This window comes from Alnus glutinosa, chromosome 5, assembly GCF_958979055.1.
Source record: "Alnus glutinosa chromosome 5, dhAlnGlut1.1, whole genome shotgun sequence".
NCBI classification, from domain to species: Eukaryota; Viridiplantae; Streptophyta; class Magnoliopsida; order Fagales; family Betulaceae; genus Alnus; species Alnus glutinosa.
In genome coordinates, this window is record NC_084890.1 from 1,400,599 (window position 1) to 1,417,057 (window position 16,459).

The 16,459-nt window shown below is 35.7% G+C and overlaps 1 protein-coding gene across 1 annotated transcript; it reads left to right on the forward strand.

The window, feature by feature from the left end:
* Nucleotides 1–288: 288 nt before the first annotated feature.
* Nucleotides 289–4,999, forward strand: LOC133867626 (F-box protein CPR1-like). The gene is made up of 4 exons (XM_062304378.1): nt 289–1,647; nt 1,751–1,868; nt 3,116–3,161; nt 4,702–4,999. The coding sequence occupies exons 1-2, from the start codon at nt 527–529 to the stop codon at nt 1,827–1,829; spliced, it is 1,200 nt and encodes a 399-aa protein (XP_062160362.1). The 5' UTR covers nt 289–526; the 3' UTR covers nt 1,830–1,868; nt 3,116–3,161; nt 4,702–4,999.
* Nucleotides 5,000–16,459: the final 11,460 nt, after the last annotated feature.

Consider the following 16,459-nt stretch of genomic DNA (forward strand, 5'->3'; position numbering starts at 1 on the left):
TTTGTACATTTTTTTTGCCATATGTAAGGTGTAATTTTTTAAAATTCCATATAAAACAACATCATTTTATTTTATATATATATATATGGGGGGTTAGCGATTAGTACTCGCTTTTGCCTTCCCTTAAAACCGTTAACTCACCTGTCCTACACGATTAACAATTTTTTTCAACGGCCTAAACAAACAATTAGACAAATAACGATTATCAACCGTCTACCTTTTCACCCTCTTAAACCGTCCCTCATCAGGCTCAACCGGTTTGGTATGAAATGAAGGCTCTTTGTAAACAAACTTGACCTGAATTTACAGGTAGAAATAAAAAGCCCACTTAGGGTTAGAAAATGGGCTTGCAAAACCCCTTCACAGAAAGACCACACTAGAAAGCCATTTTCGTTTGGACAGCACTACCTCACACTATCCATTTGCGACGACAAAAGGCAAGAATTTTCGCAATTTCTATATTGAATTTGATACTTTCAAATCTCAAATTTACCCATCTCCTCCGCCACCACAATAAACTCCGTCCATGTCGATTCTCCCGCCGGAGATAATCACCGACATACTTCTGCGATTACCCGTCAAGACTCTAGTACGTTTACAATGCGTTTCGAAGCGATGGCACGCTCTAATCAACCACTCATTTTTCATCAACAATCATCTCAAGCTCTCCATCGCGGCCAACAGAGAACGCAAGCTCATAGTCCTGGACAGTGAAGTAGATCCGCCGCTGAATTTCTTCTGGGTGGACTTTAACGACGACGACCGATTCGGAGCCCTCGTGAACATCCGCCAGCCACTGCGCCATCCAAGATATATCAACGACATCCTGGGCTACTGCAACGGAGTGGTTTGCTTTGACAACTGTGACGGAGATATTTTGATTTGGAACCCATTAATCAGACGGTACAAGAAGTTGCCGTTTGAGCCGATTGAAAAACCTTCTGGTATAACTGACTGTGAGTCTGGGACGCCTGATTTGTCCTTCGGGCACGACCCGGATAACGACGACTACAAAGTGGTGAGGGTTGTGCAGTTCCATAGAAATTTTGATGATATAAGGGCCTTTGAAATTAAGGTATATAGTCTGAGAAGGCGTTGTTGGAAGAAGGTTGAAGAGGAATGGCCTAAAGAGTCCCGTTCTTATTCGGACTCGGTGTCCTTAAACGGTGCTTTCCATTGGTTGTTTGATACTTTGAGTGGGACCCCGGACGACATGGGCACCATTCTGGCTTTCGATCTAGCCACTGAGAAGTTCCGGGAGTTTACAATTCCGGTTCTACCGGCGTACGAAGATTTTAATCTTGGTTTGGAGGTCTTGAAAGGATGTTTATGTGTTTGCGTGAATGTCGGTGTGACACTCAACGATTTTTGGGTGATGAAAGAGTACGGGGTATTCAGCTCATGGGCTCGTCTTTACACCATTGTGCAAGGGGCAGTACCTTGGACTTTTGAGTACTGTAAGCCTTTGGTGTATTCCAAGGACGGCAAGAAGGTTCTGATGGAGGAGGTTGCTGACGATGATACGTATCACTTTTGGTATGACATAGAGGAGAGAAGGGGCAGGACGGTTCAGTTTTATCCTATGCCAAAATTGTTTAAGACGGCCATTTGTGTGGGAAGCCTTGTTCTTCTCGACGGTGATAGCGTGTAAAATTTTAACTGATTTGAGTGCAATTTTTTGTTTGATTAATTCTTTGGCTTATTATTAAGGACTTAGTTTTTAACTCATGTTGGTCTATGTTTGTGTCAGGAATAAAAATCCAGCGGAGGGCCTTAATCTGCTGGTGGAAGCGATGGAGGAAGTGATACATGAGGAACAAGCTCTTTGATATTAGATTGCAAGGAAAACTGCTTTGGAGCCCGTTTTGGTATCACTCATTTTCTTGGGAATTTTATATCATGTAGAATTTTTCTGCTTCAGCATTTCGAGTTATGCACATCTCTACTTGAGTTCTCTAGACTTACTAAAAACTATTTTAAGTTCTGCGGAGGCAATTTGATTCATAAAATGCAAGTTGGCAATGTCTTTGATTGTCTTCCTCTTGCCATTGGCTGGAATGTACATTTCTTTCGAAAATATAAGGATGCAGATCTTGCTAGTATAGTAGCTGCCAGCAGATTCTGGAGATGGATTCTGATTTCATTGACTGAGATGTTTTAGGACAGCATTCGTTAGAAAGTTGAGGAGTTAGGATCCAGGAGAGTTGAGGAGCTTCAACCTTGCGGGAAAAGGCATAATTCTGACTAGCAAGCACAGGGAGAATAATCTTTGAAGTGCTATTTGGATAATCTTTTTCCCTTTTCACTCAGTTTTAGCTATGATGTCAATTTATGTTATTTCAATGTTATGAAAGACTATCTTTTAGATGCTAGGTAGTAGGTACCTTTGACTGCCTCTAATACCTATTGACTATATCATATGACTTAAACAGGGTGAATTCATTCCTGGTTGCAGAACAAGGGTGCAAGAGTTTTCTTGTTTGTATAAATGCTTTATATTGCTGCATAATAGCAGTTATAGAAGCTAAATTTATATGAATATCATTAATTTTTGCATAGTTTATAAATGAGGTTAGGGTTTGGTGACTTAAATATCAACCATAATTTCCATTAGGAGATTTGAGATGAATCTATTAGGGCTAATGGGTTTACAATTGAGTTCTCGATATGTATGAGGAATTGGCTTACCCATGGAAAAGATGTCTGGTGATGACTTCTGCCTTTTCTAGGAACACGATGATTTCAGGCTATTTTCATCACTCTTTGATCATGCATGTTCATTTATGCTTATTATGGATGGAGATGATTTATGCATGTTCATTTATTTATTTGTTTTTGTTCAAGCTTATTTCTATACCTGGTTTCACTAACTTTTCTCATGGATGCATTTGTCTTTCTCTAATGGGTGGACATTTTTTTACCAATTTTATGTGAGTAGTTGATTTCTTTAGTTTTTCTGGTTCTCTTAAGAGTTCGAGTTTGTTTAACTTGGTTCATAAATTGATGAATACGGCCAGTCTAGTTCTTTAATTCTTACGAATTACACATGATTGTTATGGCATCTTCTTATTTTTGTTTTCGTTCAACTTACTACTTTAATGTCATTGTTTTGCAGGGATGAGTTCATGTCAAAGCATAAAATTGGCCCAAAGTGATAAGTGGTAAGGCAACAAACTTTACCATAATATTTCAATTAAAGACTACTAGAATTAGTTTAATTTAGCCAATCAATCTTAGCGGACAATTTGTTTTTATAGAGACAAAAATAAGTTATTTGACACAACAAGTACGCTGTTTTCCCGAGGACTAACAAATTCTGTCATTTTCCTTAATTTATTACCATTTGTATTGTGTAGTTATTCTTTCATGTTCTTTTTTTAACCCTCAGGATTGATAAAGGAGGTCAAAGGTTACAATTTAAAATATGAGAGTCCAAGGAAAAAATAGTAGAAAAATACCTGTTACAATATTGATTATTTATCATGCTTTTTATTTATTTAGGATTAGTTTGATTTTTCCTGGGCCATATCATGTCTATAATATCTTTCATACATAGATCATGTAAGGGGATTTACACCAATGTTTGTATGCTTTTTTGAAGGGTATAGGCACTTTTATGATTGACTAAATCAAGGCCATTGCAAAACTGCTAATTTATTCTATCTTGAATAAATTTTGAATGGAATGTGAATGGTCTTTGTGGATTTAAAGAATTATGTCTGGTGAAATTTTTATTCGCAAATCATGGTAGTGAATTATGAACTGTGGAGTGAATTCTACCAAAATTCAGATAGAGTTTCTAGTAGAACTAACTTTTACCAATTGCATTGGGTACTTTCCAAAGTCTTTTTAACAGATCGCTTTTGGTTCAAAATGATTGTAGACCTCTCAAACTGCAAACTTTTAATGACTGTAGAATCTCTTACGACTGTTAATATGTAGTCACATTTGTGTCCTGTTTATCTCTAGTATTTTGTTCTATCTTTGATCATTTCAATTTACCCAAGTGATAATTGGTTATTGTTTGCGTGAAATAGTCATAAGGTTAAAAGCATTGTGAATGTGATGTCATCTTTACATTTAAATTTTTGTGCTGTTGAATAGTTGCAATCCTGTGTTGCGAATGGCCTTTTCTAACAGAAGAAAGATTTCATTGTCTAAGCATGGTTATGGATCTTCAATGAACCCTTAACCTTGCTTGATCCAGAACTTCTACTAACGTATATTCAGTAAAAGCAAATCATCTCTCTGTTTTGCTAGCAGTATATTTGAATATTAGCCAACTTTTCGAAACAATATATCGGGGATAAAAATCGGGAGAGAATGCCTGTTTACGTAGTAATTATCCTATTTGGAGCAGCTCAGAAGATCGCTTCATTCGTTTTCTATTTCGAGTTTTGATTCAGTTTAAAGTATGTGAATTTGTTGTGTTTGTTTACGTGGCCATTTTACTTATATTTAAATTTCTTGTTGCATACAAAACAAAAGGGTCTGTCATGTTGGAACCTAAATGGCTTTTGAGGATGAGCCGTTTATGTCTCTGTAGTGCTAATTAAGACTCTTTTCTTGCTTAACGGATGAACTTTTTTGTTTGGTTGGTAACAATAGATTTATGCGTTTCAAGTTTGGCTGCTTTGATTATGTTTATCGTATGCATCAGACAATTTCTAAGAAATAGACCTCTCACATGTCCCTGTACAGTAAATGGTACTTGAAGAAGCATCCCATCAAGAAGGAACCGTTTCATTGTGGGATTGTGAAGTGTTTAAGCATCTGCTTCTTGGGAAAATGGCTCTTTGAACCTTGACAGCTCCACTGGCATGAGGATTTTCACCAAACCAGAATATTTGCACAATTCTGTAAGATTCTCCTGAATTTTACAATTTTGGATGTAAGATTCTACTCACATATTTCAATGTTAAAGGGTTCGAAGTTTATCAGGGACTTTGTTTTACTGTAAAGGGCTTGCAAATCGAATGTTTTTTCATTTTTCGTCGATGCTGCTTCTGCCATGTTATATATGATCGATGATCAGCACTGTAGATCCATCTTCACAGGACAAAATAATGTGATGATGTGTCACGACATGCAACAACGATGGGTGATTTTCCCAAATCGTTGGACAGAATGTTTTACTACATAGGTACCAAAGGTCAGCTGCATATTGATCACTTCATAGAATCATATTTGGTGAACATCAAAATCATGATTCCCTTCAAAGCATCTTCAGGTGGAAGCAGATGTTAATTAGTTCATGGGAATTCATAAATATTCCAACAAGGTTTATAATAATGATGAAACTACTGAGGGCGGACTAGAATAAACACTTACTAAAAGTTAGAAAACCGGATTGAGATTTAGTATTGCACAAGACGAAATACATTTTATTTGAACCTGTTCATTTTAAAAAGAGTTCTTTGGTGGCCAAATCACCCTCTTAGGTCAAGAGTTGGTTTGGCCATGTCAAAATTGGCCAACAAGTGTTGTTGTGGCAAGCCTTGATGGCCTAAGGGTGGTCGGTTGATCTAGTGGGTGCTACCACGTGGGTGGTCGATGGCCACACTCATGAATGGCCGACCATCCTTGTGGCCAATGTAGTGATTCTGGCAACTCTGATAGCCACTCTCATAGACCAAGGGGGTGGTTCAGCCACCTTCAAATCATCTCTCAAGAGTTGTCAAATTATTCATTAGGCATTCTTTCTATCTTTTTTATTTGTTGGCACGATTGAGGTTGTTCATTTAAAATTAATGGCCCAAATAAAATGAACTGCATCCAGTATTAGGGTGTTGCACTGATTCTAGTAGTTGAATTTTGATTGGGTGCAATAGAACAACCTATATGAAAGCATGGGACGAGTCATATATGCTTGACCAAGTGTTCGAACAATCGGTGCGTTACTTGTTCAAATTGTTGACTACCTATCCGAGCGAGTAGGGCTTACCTCTATTCTCATGTAGGGTTGCCCTGTTCTCATACGAGGATGTCCCACCATTAAGAGTTAAGTTGAACTATACTTATAAATAAAAAAGTGAATTACTTTTGGATTGGTCTCAAAGTATTGACATGTCTATCAACAACCGCGTGGCATCCTCACACTCATCAGCATAAGCAGTCACGTGACATCCTCACTCTTATTCTCATAGGCTAATGATTTTTTTACATCACCTTAGTGTTGGTGTACACCAAGGTTCGAAAAATGATATTTTGCCAACCAAAGACACAATTATTGACACAACTATTGACTTTTTTTTTTTGTTATTATTATTTCCTATGAGGACACCCCACCACCGGGAGCTTAGCTGAACTATATACTGATAATTAAAAAGTAAATTACTTTTGGATTGGTTCTGGGAAGCTAAGTGCTTGCGGGATTTTTCTTTCTAAGCCTGCTTAGTGTTTTATCTTATGCTTCCAAACTTTCTATGTCCCCCTCTTAGCAACATTAACATTGTTTCCTATGTTATATCATATGGGATATCTTGTGGGTAAAGTTTTCTTTTATCGGCAATGCTACATACATTTTTGTGCCCTTCTCCAGAACTTTTTTCTTTCAAGTGCTACTTGGATCATGTTTTTCCCTTTTCTCTCATTTTCAGCTATGATGCTAATTTTTGTCTTTTCAATGTCATGAAACACTATCTTTTAGATGCTAGGTACCTTTGACAGGCTCTAATACCTTTTTACTATCATATGGCTTAAACAGAGTGAGTTCATTCTAGGTGCAACAGTTTTCTCCTTTTTCTTATGCCATCAAAATATAATTATGCCATTCAAATTTTATTGATTTATTTATTTATTTATTTTTATTTTAAATAGAACCACTTAACCTAGATGGTGATTTAGCTTCATTTTTGCAGCTTAATCAACCTTCCATGGATTAGGGGGCAACTAGTCCACATTACACTTCCATATTCCTTGATCCACAAATCTTAGCTTAACCACATGGTAGTAGGTTTTTTGAGATTAGGACTGCTAACTATTGGTGCTTAAGAAAAAACATTTTTTTTTATTCTATTATTTTCTCTCCTCTCAATTTTTTTTTTTTTTTTTTACCCCTTTTTGTTGCTCTCTTTTCTCCTCTCCTGTTCTCTTTCTTTCTCTCGTTTGAACCATACTCTCCCTCTTTGCCCGAATTTTTAAAACATATGACTATTATATATATATATATATATATATATATATATATATATATATATACATAAATTTTGAAAAATATTAGTGTTAGGAAAAGACAAATTTCTAAAAATGTGACAATTAAAAAGAAGAAAAAAATTTATAAAAAGTATGACAGTTAGATAAACAAGCCAATAACATGAAATTTAGACCATGGCATAAACGTTCGTGACATAAAACTTTTTTCTAAATGGTCCATTTGAGTATTGAAATTGTTTTAAATAGCCCTTTAGCCAATGTTAAACCTAGTACCAAATTAACTAGTCTTTTTGGATGATAGCGTAGATATGACTGACGCTTTTTTTTGAGTCGTTACAAATGGTATCAGAGCCACCTAGTAATGTCAAGTCATGTGGTGGAACTGACAAGGACCCCAAGAGTTTAAGATGTGGAGTTTGTAACACTCCGGTCCCATATAAGAACGATATGGGTGGCCCATATAGAGTGAGTGATTTATAAAGATAGTCATGAGTGTTAAGTCTCATATTGTCTAATTACTATGTAAAACTGAGGTTTATAAGAAATTTTAGAGAAGTTTCAAATTGAATAGCTCTTTTGAGGTGATAGTGCAGATGCAGCTAGCGTTTTTCTTTAGGTTGTTACAAGAGTTATCTCATGGAACTCATGATTTATTTTTTTTATTTTTTTTAAGTGCACTAACACAAAACATACATTTTATGATTAACTTTTAGTTATTGGATATTGATGTTATTCAGGCCAAAATGTTTCCACATTTATTCAAGTTTTAAACACTATTTTCTTCTAATGTCCTTTGAGAGCTAGAACAAGTTAGCAAATCTAGTCCTAACTGGCTAGAATTTGGATCCTCTCCAATTCAGTTGAACGGGAGAGTATTCAGTTATTTATAGGCTAGGGCAAGGGTATATTTGTCAAAAAAATGTGAAATGATAAAAATACTCCTGATATAATAACTAATCGGATACTCTCCGGTTCAATTAAACTGGAGAGGATCCTATTCAATTGGCTAGGTGTGTTAAAACCAAGATCTATCATTGGCGCAAACTTTTGCGTTGCCTCAACCAAGTTTTCTAATAGCAAATATTCTCTCTTATATTTTTCCTCGACTGAGTCTTCACCTTAATCCTCTCCAACTTCTTTAATATATTTTTTTCTTTCTGTATTTTCTGTTTCTTCTATATTTTCTCAACTTTTGCCTTGCTTCAACCAAGTTTTCTAATAGCAAATATTCTATCTTATATTTTTCCTTGACTGAGTCTTCCCCTTAATCCTCTCCAACTTCTTTAATATATATATATATATATATATATTTTTCCTTTCTGTATTTTCTGTTTCTTCTATATTTTCTCATCTATGTATAAAGCCCACATTAGATGAACATCTAATTAAAGCAATAAATCTAAATGTACATTAAATGTGTATCAATTGTCCATCAAAAAATAGGTAGCTTTTAAAATTAATATTTGATCAAAATCACAATTTGGTCAATCACACGCACAATGGTGATTTTAAAAGCCACCTCATTTTTTTTTTTATAGATACTTGATGGATAGTTGATGTACATTTAAAATTACTCAATTAAAGTAATATAAAGAAACAAAGTAATTCTAAAAGTACATTAATTAAGTGTCCATAAAAAAATAAGATGGCTTTTAAAATCATCATTTGAACAAAATCACCATTTGATTAATCACACGTTCAATGGTGATTTTAAAAGCCACCTCATTTTTTTTATGGACAGTTGATGTACGTTTAGGATTACTCAAAGAAACATGATCGAGTAATTCTTCATGTCATATAAATGTTCATCAAGTGTCCATCAAATAATGATGTGACTTTTAAAATTATCATTTTATCAATCACATGCCCAATGGTGATTTTAAAAGCCACCTTATTATTTGATGAACGTTTATACGACATATAGAATTACTCGTAATTTTATATGTATATTAAGTGTTCATCAAGAGTCCATTAAAAAATGAGGTTGCTTTTAAAATTGCCATTTGATCAAAATCACAATTTGATTAATCACATGCTCAACGGTAATTTTAAAAGTCACCTCATTTTTTGATGGATACTTAATAGTCACTTAATATATATATAGAACTATTCAAGAAACAGATTACAGCAAAGACGCTTAAAATAACATATTTATTATTGGGATACGTATTAAATTAACAAATGTAAATATAATCCAACCGTAAACCAAGTTGACTCGTTCACATTTGCTTCAAATAGGCCAGGATACGTTGATGACTTCAGTTTCTTTTTTTACTTCTTCATCTTCATCCCATTCATAGTTTTCACGCACTATATATATATATTCAGTAGTGCGCGAGTGCGTGGAAGCCATTTCAAAGTCATTCAATTTCTTTTAGAAAGCCGTCAACAAACAAGCAACATCATGATCGCATGGAACAGAAATGTAACAAGGTTGCTCCTAATGTGGCTTATGTTGTCTATGACTGGGTTTAACATTGCCCCGGCAGGTGCGCAGGTCGGGATACATAGACCAGTAACCGTCCAAATCTTGAATGATTTATCGAATGGCATGGAGCTTACCCTTGACTGTAGATCAAAAAACGACTATCTTGGCGTCCACAAACTCAAACACTATGAAGACTTCGAGTTCAAATTTAGGCCAAACTTTTGGGGGAATACTCTATACTATTGCAGATTTGAGTGGAAGAATAACGACCACACGGTTACCGTCTTCAACTATCAGGACGAGTTTGACTTATGCCGTCACTGCTATGTCAAGATTACTGATGTTCAGATGTGTAAATTCAACTATGACACCAAGAAGTACGATAGATGCACTAAGTGGTAGGGGTGAACAAACGGAGCAGTTATATATTAGCTGCTTATAATTGCTATTTTTTTTTCAATATATTTTATGTATTTAAAAAAAATATATATATTAAAAATTTGAATTTGTAATAAATTATTATTATTATTATTGGCTTAATTGTTTCAAACTTCAATCGGGGGAACATATGGGTAGAAAATTCATATTCGTAATTCGCATTGTTTGCCTGTTTGGGATGGAATATGTTACCGAGTTCTAATCTTCCATGTAATTCTTTGAATGATTTTTTTTTTTTTTTTTCCTCTTTTGATAGTGGATTATTCCCATGTCGAATATTATTCATTTCCATCCAAATAGGCAAATGGCCATAGATTGAAGAACTCACATATAATCGAGCCAAAGTAGCTTTTAGAGTGCGTTTGGAATTGCGATTTTGTAAACAAAAAGTGTGATTTTAAATCAAATCGCAGAAAATGAACCATTTAATAATTGCATTTTTAAAAAATTGCGATTTGAAAACACAAAAAACTGCTTTTCAAATCGCATGCAATGAGTTTTTTTTTTAAAACACAGAATTTTAAAAGCTAACTTGAGAGTTTAAAAGTCAAACTGCATTTTTAAAAATTATTTTTCAAGTTGTAGATTTTAAAATCACACTTTTTAAAATCACAAATTCAAACAGACACTTAATCCTTTGCTTTGCCATATGGTAATATGGTTGATTAGTAATATGGTAAGAAATAGGAAAAACGAAGTGTAGAAAGAGTCATACAAATACCATTGGTTTATGAGATGAAATGAGCCACTTTGACTCTGCGTATAACAATATCCCTTTTTACAAATTTTTTTATTAGATTTGTGGAACAATAGATCCATCCGTCTACATACCGAAATTGATAAAAAAAAATAATAAAATAAAAAATAAAAAATTGGAAAATAATTTTTATTTTTTTAAATATATATATATTTGTGGAACAATAGATCCATCCGTCTACATACCGAAATTGATAAAAAAAAAATAATAATAATAAAATAAAATAAAAAAAAATTGGAAAATGATTTTTATTTTTATTTTTATTTTTTTAATATATATATATATATATATATATATATATATATATATATATATATATATATATATATATATATATATATATATATATATATATCAACTCCTAAACAACTACCGGCCCATGGACTCAATGTATGACTCCCTGAGCCCATATCTGATGAAAGCCCTTGGCCCATGTAAGACCCCAAGTCACCGAACTGCCCTCTCTCCATCCCTAACTACAGAACGCACTGTTTGAACCCAAAACTCGAAACACAAGTTTACAACACAATGAATCTACAAGCATCATATTCGAAATTCAAGCCGCAAAAAGAGACGAAGAAGGTATTTCCGCTAGAGCTCATCACCCAAATACTTTTCCTGCTACCCGTCAAGCCTCTGGTACGTTTCCAGGGCATTTCAAAGCCATGTTTTGCCCTAATAAACGACCTAGATTTCATCAAGATGCAATCCACTTTAGCATTTGGGAATAATAGAGTTTAAGACAGCAACAATTGATTGTAAATTGTCTTACAGAGCCCTTACACTTGTTCAGTATTTATAGAGGTTAATATACAAAGAAGGAATATAAATAAAATACAAGCATCAACTATGGGACACGTTAACAACAGAGCAAACAACACGTTAATTGCAGAGAAACAAAACACGTTAGCTTCAGCAGGGAATGGCATGCAGATTTGCGAAATGGCACGTCTTGGAATCAGGCCCACATTTCTTGTTGTCAGTACTTATTTTGGCTTGAAGTTTGGTTGTCTTAGAGTCATGACCTTCATTGAGATTTTCTGCATACTTGATTGGAGGTTGACCTTGTTGCACGTGGTTACCGTGAGATGTGTCTCTAATACCCCGCAATCAAAACGGGTTGGCACAGACCGTGAGATTGGTGCGAAGAGAATTGAATCTGGAGGAGACAAGAGGCTTCGTCAAGATGTCAGCGAGCTAGTCTTTGCTGGACAAAAATTTAACAATGATAGCTTGGAGAGCTACATGTTCCCTAAAAAAATGATAATCAATATCAATGTGTTTTTTGTACGAGCATGGCGAACTGGGTTATAGGACAAATAGGTAGCACTAATGTTGTCACAAAACAGTGTAGGCGGATGAGGAAGGTAAACACCAAGCTCATGAAGCAGATATTGTATCCAGTGTAATTCTGCAGAAGCATTAGAAAAAGCTTTGTATTTAGCTTCAGTACTGGATTGGGAAACGGTAGGTTGTTTCTTTGAAGTCCAAGAGAGAATATTTGGGCCAAGAAATGTGCAATAGCCAGAGGTGGATTTGCGATCATCAAGGCAACCCGCCCAATCCGCATCCGAGAAGACAGCAAGGCGAAAGGATTTGTAGGGCCAAAGGAGCAGACCATGTGAAATAGTAAGCTTCAAGTAGTGTAGGATACGCTTGACTGCTGTCCAGTGGAGATCGCGAGGAGCATGCAGGAATTGGGCACACTTGTTGATTGAGAAGGCAATATCAGGAGAGGTAAGAGCAAGATGCAAGATACTGTAGCACTCCAACCGTGCTTCGGTAGAGAGTGGGATCAGTGAGAGAGAGAGGCCATCAAACTGGCTAAGAGAGGTGGAAGCTGACATATGAGAGGTGACAGGTTTGGCTGTGGCCATGTTGGTGCGGTTAAGGAGGTCAAGAATTTACCATTGTTGAGAAAGATGCAAACTAGTGGCAGTGTGGGAAACTTCAACACCCAGAAAATATGTTAAGTAGTAGTGCGCTAATCGACTACGTGGATTTTAAATTTATAAGTTTACCACTCGCAATAGTACGTATCGATTGTACTATAGTAAGGGTGATCGAACCACAAAGATTATGGGTTGTTTTGTGTAACGGGATATTTAAAAAGTGTATTTAACTTAACTTTGAAGAAGAAAACAAAAGTAAAGGTTGTAGAATTGAAGCTACAACAAGGTAATAAAGACGGAAAATGAAACAAACTTAAAAGAAATTTAGGGTATTGATCTTATCCACTTCTCAACCAATGAAATGCTTAAAGTCTATATGGATCTTCCTAACATGCATGATATGAGCGCATAATGGGCGTCAACCAAGGCCAAATCCTAACCCTTTATATATATTTAGTTTTTTAATTTTTTTAATTGAAAAATGACACGTGATAGGGGTATTATAGGCATATTTCGACAAAATAGATTTTTTGGAAACTTTTTGGTAGTTTGGGGGCCATAGTCAAAGGGTTGGTAGTTTGGAGGGCCGCTTTCAAAACGGTTGGTAGTTTAGGAGTTTAAATGTAATTTGCCCTTAAATATACTTGCATAGTTTAAGCTTATTATTGGAATTAAGAGCCCTAAGTAGGAAACTTAATCAGTAGAAGGTTCAATTGGACTATTGTGACATAATTTACTTAATAATTATATTATTACAATTTTCAAATTACTTCTTTAAAAAAGAAAAAAGAAAAAGGAAAAGGAAAAAGGAAAAAGGAAATGTCAAAAATGTCAAGTTTAAGGAGGACCGACTTCTAATGAAGGTTTATATGTTTAACTTATGGATGATGTAGTTAAGTTTTATCAGTTCAGGAGTGTAACAATATCGGTCAACCTATTTAGACGCAGTATCGAAGATTTTTAAAGAAAATGAATTTATATCTGTGTATAAATGTTGAGAAGTGATGATTTCATCTGGTTTTAAATAAGAAAGTATTTTAAAGAAAATGAATTTGATTCTACCATTTTACAGTTGGAGATTTTCTTACTGAACTTTTTTTTTTTTCGCTCACCCCTTTTTGTTATGTTTTCAAGTTATGTGCAACATGGGTTAGGAGACTTGAATAGGGGCTTAGGAGAACATTAGAGTTGTAATACCTCGATCCCATATAGAAAAGATATGGAGTAGCCCACAAAGAGTGGGTGGTTTATAAAGATAGTCATGCGTGTTAAGTTTAACATTGCCTAGTTACTATGTGAAGCTGGAATTTATAAAAAATTCAAAGGAAGCTTCAAACTAACTAGTCATTTTGAGGTGATAGCGTAGATGTGGCTGACACTTTTTTATGAGTTGTTACAAATGATATCAGAACCACCTAGTAACGCAGGTCATGTGATACTGGAACACTACCTGACGAGTTCGTCTATACGGAGGACGAGGGTCAGACCCTCGTCCGACCCTCGTCCTACGTGGCACTATTTTTTTTTTTTTTATTTTAAAATCAAAGATTAAAAAAAAAAAAGAAAAAAAAAAGAAAAAAAAAAAGACGCGTGAAAGCTTTTCACGTTTCCCCCATTTCAGAAAATACATCTTCCACAAACTTTCAAAATCCCCCAAGCCTTATCCCTCCATCTCCACCGTCCCCCAACCCACCCACCTCCGACCGCTGCCGCCACAAACACGCCAACCAAGCTGATCGGCGGTGCTCGTCGTCAGCTCTGGCGCAGCTTCTCGTCGGACCTGGACGGAGATCCGCAGTGCTCGTGGGCCGTCGGTCTGCTGGGTCCGAGAAAGAGACAGAGAGAGCTGGGAGAGGGATGGTGTCGGTAGGTGGGCCGGTCGTCTAGGTGGGAGGCCCTCGGTCGGTGGGCGGCGATCGGTCCGTTCTGCTGGGTCCGAGAGAGAGAGAGAGAGAGAGAGAGAGAGAGAGAGAGAGAGAGAGAGAGAGAGAGAGAGCTGGGAGAGGGATGGTTTCGGTCGGTGGGCCGGTCGTCTAGGTGGGAGGCGCTGAGCTGGGAGAGGGATGGTGGTCGGTGGTCGCTCGGTCGGTGGTCGGAGAGGGTGAGAAATGGGGGGAAATTTTGGACCCCATATTTGTCTGTAAGTCTCTTGTCCCGCGTTTTCATTGTTATTGTTTTTTTTTTTTTTTTTTTGATTAAAAAAAAAAAAATGACGAGGGTCGGACGAGGGTCTGACCCTCGTCCTCCGTATAGACGAACTCCTACCTGACATAACACTGACAAGGACGTCAGGAGTTTTTTAAGAGGGGTGAGTTTGTAACACTCCAGTCTCATAAAGGAACGATATGGAGTAGCCCACATAGAGTGAGTGACTTATAAAGATAATCGATCATGACTCATGAATGTTAAGTCTCACATTGCCTAGTTCCTATGTGAAACTAAGATTATAAAGAATTTTAGGGAAGTTTCAAATTGACTAGTTCTTTTGGAGTGATAGCGTAGATGGGGCTGACACTTTTTTCTGGGTAGTTACGAATGGTATCAGAACAACCTAGTAACGTAGGTCATGTGGTACTGACAAGGACGTCAAGAATTTAAGAGGGAGGAGTTTGTAACACTCCAGTCTCATATAGGAAGGATATGGGTAGCCCACATAGAGTGAGTAATTTATAAAGATAGTCGATCATGAGTGTTAAGTCTCACATTACCTAATTACTATATATGTGAAATTGAGATTTATAAGGAATTCTAAGGAAATTCTAAATTGACTAGTTTTTTTGGGGTGATAGCGTAGATGTGGCTAACGCTTTTTTTTAGGTCGTTACAACAATCATCTCATGAAACTCACTTTTTCTATTTTTTTTTTTTTTTTAAACAAGTGCACTAACACAAAACATACATTTTTATTATTAATTTTTAGTTATTAGATATAGATGTTATTCATACTAAGATGTTTCCACATTTATTCAAGTTTTAAATTGACACTAATCTCTTCTCATGCCCTTTGAGAGAACAAGTTAGTAAATCTAGCCCCAGCTGGCTGGGAGTATTAAAATCAAGGTCTATCATTAGCACAAACTTTTGCGTTGCTTCAACCAAGTTTTCTAATAGCAAATATTCTCTCTTATATTTTTTTCTTGACTGGGTCTTCCCCTTAATCCTCTCCAACTTCTTTTTTTTTCTTTCTTTCTTTCTTTCTTCTATATTTTCTCATCTATATATAAAGCCCACATTAGATGAACATCTAATTAAAGCAATCTAAAGAAATAGATTACAACAGAAACGCTTAAAATAACATATTTATTATTGAGATACGTATTAAATTAGCAAATGTAAATATAGTCTAACCGAACACCCCCTTTTTGGGTAAGTAAATCAAGTGAGTAATTCTACATGTATATTAAGTGTCCATAAAAAAATAATGTAGCTTTTAAAATCACCATTAGACGTGTAATTAATCAAATAGTGATTTTGATCGAATAGTAATTTTAAAAAGCACCTTATTTTTTGGATGGACATCTCATTTTTTGACTCGTTCACATTTGCTTCAAATAGGATACGTTGAGGACTTCAATTTCTTTTTTTACTTCTTCGTCTTCAACCCATACATAGTTTTCACGCACCATATATATATATATATATATAGTAGTGCGTCGAAACCATGTCAAAGTCATTCAATTTCTCTTAGAAAGCCGTACGTCAACAAACAAGCAACATGATGATCTCATGGAGCAGAAATGTAACAAGGTTGCTACTAATGTGGCTTATGTTGTCTATGACTGGGTTTGA

Excerpts from the sequence above, each read along its gene's own strand:
- LOC133867626 (XM_062304378.1), top strand. The coding sequence starts at position 527 with ATGTCGATTCTCCCGCCGGAGATAATCACCGACATACTTCTGCGATTA. Across the intron at positions 1,648-1,750 it reads CTTCTCGACGGTGATAGCGT|GAATAAAAATCCAGCGGAGG; the intron begins GTAAAATTTTAA and ends TGTTTGTGTCAG.